Raw genomic sequence first — 5,000 nt, 5'->3', positions numbered from 1 at the left:
GTGTGTGTGTGTGTGTGTGTGTGTGTGTGTGTGTGTGTGTGTGTGTGTGTGTGTGTGTGTGTGTGTGTGTGTGTGTGTGTGTGTGTGTGTGTGTGTGTGTGTGTGTGTTTGCGCGTGCATGCGTGTGTGTGTGTGTAAGTCTGCCTGTCTGTCTGCTTCTGTCTGCGTGTGTTCCTGTGTCTGCGCCTGTTTGTTTGTGTATGTCTGTCCGCGTGCGTAAAACCAACAAAGTTTAAGTGATATATAGGTAATCAATCATGCGTCTTGGAGTCCAGCTATCGTAGGGCAGGCGTGGTGGTGCTGGTGGTGTCTGTTTACTCGTATGTATGTGATACTACTGCTGCTGCTGTGTGAGCCGCCTGAGTCCCCCATGTAGGGGAGCTGGGGAGGGACACACAGGGCCGTGAGGTCAGAGCCACAGCTATAATTAGAACACAATGTCTGGAGTGAAAAATCCCCTGCACCGAGACACAATCTCAAACACACACACACACACACACACACACACACACACACACACACACACACACACACACACACACACACACACACACACACACACACACACACACACACACACACACACACACACACACACACACACACACACACACACGAGTCACGACACGCACACACACACAGGCAAACATGAACATGCGCGCATACACACACAAGCAAACACAAACATGTGTTACGTGCACACACACACACACACACACACACACACACACACACACACACACACACACACACACACACACACACACACACACACACACACACACACACATAGCTCTTTCCTCTTTTGCAATGCTTGCTTTTTCCTTTGTCTTCTTCTGCTCTTTTCTTCAGCTCTTTCTTATGCCCATTCTTTTTTTGTTGTTTTTTTTCCTCCGCATCTCTCCATTCTCTGTACTGCCACACAGACTGTAAACGCGTGCCAGAAAATGATTATGCTTTGCAAAGTTACACTTCACGGCCCTAACAGATGAAGTTTTAATTGCTCCCCAAAGGTTTATTTTTTTTTAAGTCAAATGGGATGTTAGTCTAGCACAAGGAGCACAAGGAATTGCACCATGGACTGCATATTTTACTATTCTCTTGAATCCCCATTCAAAAGTTACTTTCCCCTTTTCAGCATTGCTCTTTCACACTGGCACAAACACACATTGAAACTAGTCAATGGAAAGGTGATAATATATGCATTGTGGAGAGCGTGCCTAGCTGAGCGCAGGAGGTAGAGAGAGAGAGAGAGAGAGAGAGAGAGAGAGAGAGAGAGAGAGAGAGAGAGAGAGAGAGAGACAGAGACAGAGACAGAGACAGAGACAGAAAGACAGAGAGAGAGAGATTGGAGAGGAATGAAAGAGAGAGCGAGAAAGGGACAGAAAAAGGAACAGAGAATGAAAATAATGGAGAGAGAAATAGAAAGAGAGAGAGAGAGAGAGAGAGAGAGAGAGAGAGAGAGAGAGAGAGAGAGAGAGAGAGAGAGAGAGAGAGAGATAGAGAGAGAGAGAGAGAACACCTCCTCTGTCACCTCTCCTGATCTATGGCCAATATACTGTATGTGTGTGTTTCCAGGGCCACAGAAAGCATACAGAAATGCTCTCCTTTTAAAAACAAGGCAGTCGTGGCAGCCCTTTAGACTTTTACAATAACATTTTGAATTTTAAGAATTTAAATAAAGCCCTTATATTGCAAAAAAGATAATGGCTCATTCTTTTGAGACTCGGTTGTCCGTGGACCCGAGTTCGTTCTCCTGACATCCGTTGTGAATGTGCTCTATTGCAATAGCTGCAGACAATACAAATGTCTGAAAATACTACAGTTTAGCGAACTCGGAGTACATCGAAGTGCTACGAGTTTGTGTTTCAGAACCCCGAGTTGAGGCGGAGGTCAGGGTTTCCGACAACTGAGTTTCAAAAGAATGCACCATAACTCCTATACTGCCATTGCTTGGCCATTAAAGGTGCACTTTGTAGGATTATGGCCAGAGAAGGTATTGCAACTACTATGCTGCTGGTTGAAACTGTGCTGTCTACTGCCAAATTTGTTCCTTTCATGGATATTTACTAAATAATGAACTAATATTATTAGCATGACCAAAGTACAGAATGTTTTGCAGCTAAAAAAAATAATTTCTGGAAATTCAAAATGGCGGACCATGGAGAAGATCCCCCTTTTCATGTATAAAAAGTGCAATTTTCCTTTTCATAATGAATTCTGGAAATAAACTACTAAGAATGTTACACAGTGCACCTTTAAAGTCAGCTGTGATGTTTACTTTCCCACAATGCATTCATTAGATTTGGAATTAAAATACAATGGAGTTGTAATTTATTTTCATAATAAGCAATTTACTGTACGTAATGTCATGGCACATTGAGCTGCATTATGCCTAATTAGTTCATACATTATATGCCGCTCCTTTAAAACGGCTTTAGCTGAAGCATTCTACAAAAACACAAGTATCCAGTTACATTGTTTAATTGAGCATCTTCATCTTATTAATGTATTCAAGCAAACATTTTTATGTGTATAGAGTAAGCTGTGACTTCATGTGTATTGATTGATAATTAGGTAATAAAGTATATAGAGATGTTTCCTCTGACTTTTGTCATGCTTTAGTTACTACAGCAAAAATGTTTAGAAATGTTTACCAGTCCAAAAACTGACTTTAAAAAATCTGGAAATGGTCCCCTAAGAACAACAAAAATATTTGTGTGTGCATGTGTGTGTGTGTGTCTGTGTGTGTGCGTGCCAGCCTGCCTGTCTGCCTGCCTGCCTGCATGGTTATGTGCCTGCCTGTGTGTGCGTTTGTGCGTGCGTGCGTGCGTGCGTGCGTGCGTGCGTGCATGCATGCCTGTGTGTGCGTGTGTGTATGTAAGCTATCTCTATGAAACGAGCTGTATTAAGAACATTCTGAAACAAATGGCCATAATTAGAAGAGCCTGTTTAATACAAAAGAGTACCGTAAGCCAAGACTAGCACTGGCACCCATTCTGCCTGGCTTCCTTACTGGACTACTCATGCTCATCTTCAGCTGCAGGGAAATCTTGCCCCTTCATTCACACCTCCACACAGTCAATTAATCCCCTCTTGTGTCTCTCTCCCTACCTCTCTATGAGTGTCTGTCTCCACAGTCTCTCTCTCTCGCTCTCTCTCTCTGAAGATCTGTGTCTCTATATGGTATCATTCTTTCTTCTCTTTGTCTCTCTGTCTCTCTGTCTCTCTCTCTCTCTCTCTCTCTCTCTCTCTCTCTCTCTCTCTCTCTCTCTCTCTCTCTCTCTCCTTCAGTCTGTCTGCTCCCCTCTTCTTGCTCAGTGGGAGTTTGTTTCCCTTTTCCTCTCTGCTCTGGGCAGGCTGTTATCGAGCGGGCGGCACCAGAATCGCGGCTCGCCTGCCTGCTTGTGCAAGACAGAATTTTCCACTTCCTCTTGTGACCCGCATTGAGACACAATACACACACATCACACACACACAACACATACACGCTTACACACACACACTTACACACACGTTTTCACAGATGCACACACAAATACACAAGCAAATACACACACACACACACACACACACACACACACACACACACACACACACACACACACACACACACACACACACACACACACACACACACACACACACACACACACACACACACACACACACACACACATTTACTATGTTTAATGGCACATTCCACAGCAGCAGTTTATCACTATTTTAGACTATGATTATCTTTATACCTAACACACTTAAACTGCCTACAAAAAATGCCTGGCTGCACTGAGAGCATACTCTACTGCATGCTTAGTCTATTAGCCTGGTTCAAAGCTGCGTGTATTACTGCAAACTTGCCAGCGAGCAAGAAATATAGTCTTTGAACTCAAACACGGCATTTATTTCCAACACAATAAAGTAGTCGTTTTTTCCATGTTTTTCCCCCCTCATTGTCGCACGCTCCCTATGAAGTCTGCAGCCATGTTCTTTCTAGTTTTCACACATTCAAAAACCCTCTATTCCCTCTCCACAGACTGTGAATGAGACATGGCAGTGGCAGAACAAAAAAAAAAACATTTGGATTTAAAGTTTGCTAGCAATGAGTATTGGCTTATAAAACCGGTTTAATTTCTTTGTACAGGCAACCGTTCCAATAAAAAAAGTCTAGAAATGTCTTGAAGAGTAAGGGAACAAAAAATGACTTTTTCTTCACTGGTAATTCAGAAAGTGGTCTGATGGTATTCAGTGCACACAGACAGCATGCAGTAAAATATGTCAGCCAAACAGGACACCTGGATCCAAAATGGATAGTGATGAATCACACACACACACACACACATACACACACACACACACACACACACACACACACACACGCACGCGCACGCACGCACGCACGCACGCACGCACGCACGCACGACGCACGCACGCACACAAACACATGCGCACATACGCACACATACACATGCCCCCGCATAAACACACAGACACAATTACATTCATACGCTTATATAAACAAAGAATGGGTCTCACCTGCTCTCCAGTGTACACCAGCCACAGTGGGCATCGCCGGCACTCAGACAGTCAGTACAGGTGGTGTACTGGCCACACGAGGCCACCCTCACACGCAGCAGCTACACACACACACACACACGCGCACACACACACACACACACACACACACACACACACACACACACACACACACACACACACACACACACACACACACACATACACACACACACAGAGAGAGAGAGAGAGAGAGAGAGAGAGAGAGAGAGAGAGAGAAAGACAGAGAAAGAGAGCGTGCGAGAGAGTGGAAATTATACATGAATAAAGATTGGTCTTAAGTACAGCACATACATAAATGCATTCACTGGATAGCACAAGCAATCATTTTTTTCAACTGAAAGACATTTGAATATGAAGTCCATTTAAAGCCAACATCCTGAGTTCATAACCAGAGTTGAATCTGTCTATTGTGCCAGGGATAA

The 5,000-nt window shown here is 43.9% G+C and overlaps 1 protein-coding gene across 1 annotated transcript in view; it reads right to left on the bottom strand.

Annotated features, from left to right (window-relative positions):
• The window catches only part of plxnd1 (plexin D1), a 132,333-nt gene that overhangs the window by 110,034 nt on the left and 17,299 nt on the right, over nt 1-5,000 (bottom strand). The window contains exon 4 of the mRNA XM_063220614.1: nt 4,537-4,637. Within this exon, the coding sequence (XP_063076684.1) occupies nt 4,537-4,637 (101 nt within the window). The remainder of the gene's footprint in view (nt 1-4,536; nt 4,638-5,000) is intronic.

The sequence above is a fragment of the Engraulis encrasicolus genome, chromosome 2, assembly GCF_034702125.1.
Source record: "Engraulis encrasicolus isolate BLACKSEA-1 chromosome 2, IST_EnEncr_1.0, whole genome shotgun sequence".
In the NCBI taxonomy this organism is placed as follows: domain Eukaryota; kingdom Metazoa; phylum Chordata; class Actinopteri; order Clupeiformes; family Engraulidae; genus Engraulis; species Engraulis encrasicolus.
The sequence above is the reverse complement of the archived record's forward strand: the minus strand, read 5'-3'. Positions and strand labels throughout refer to the sequence as shown.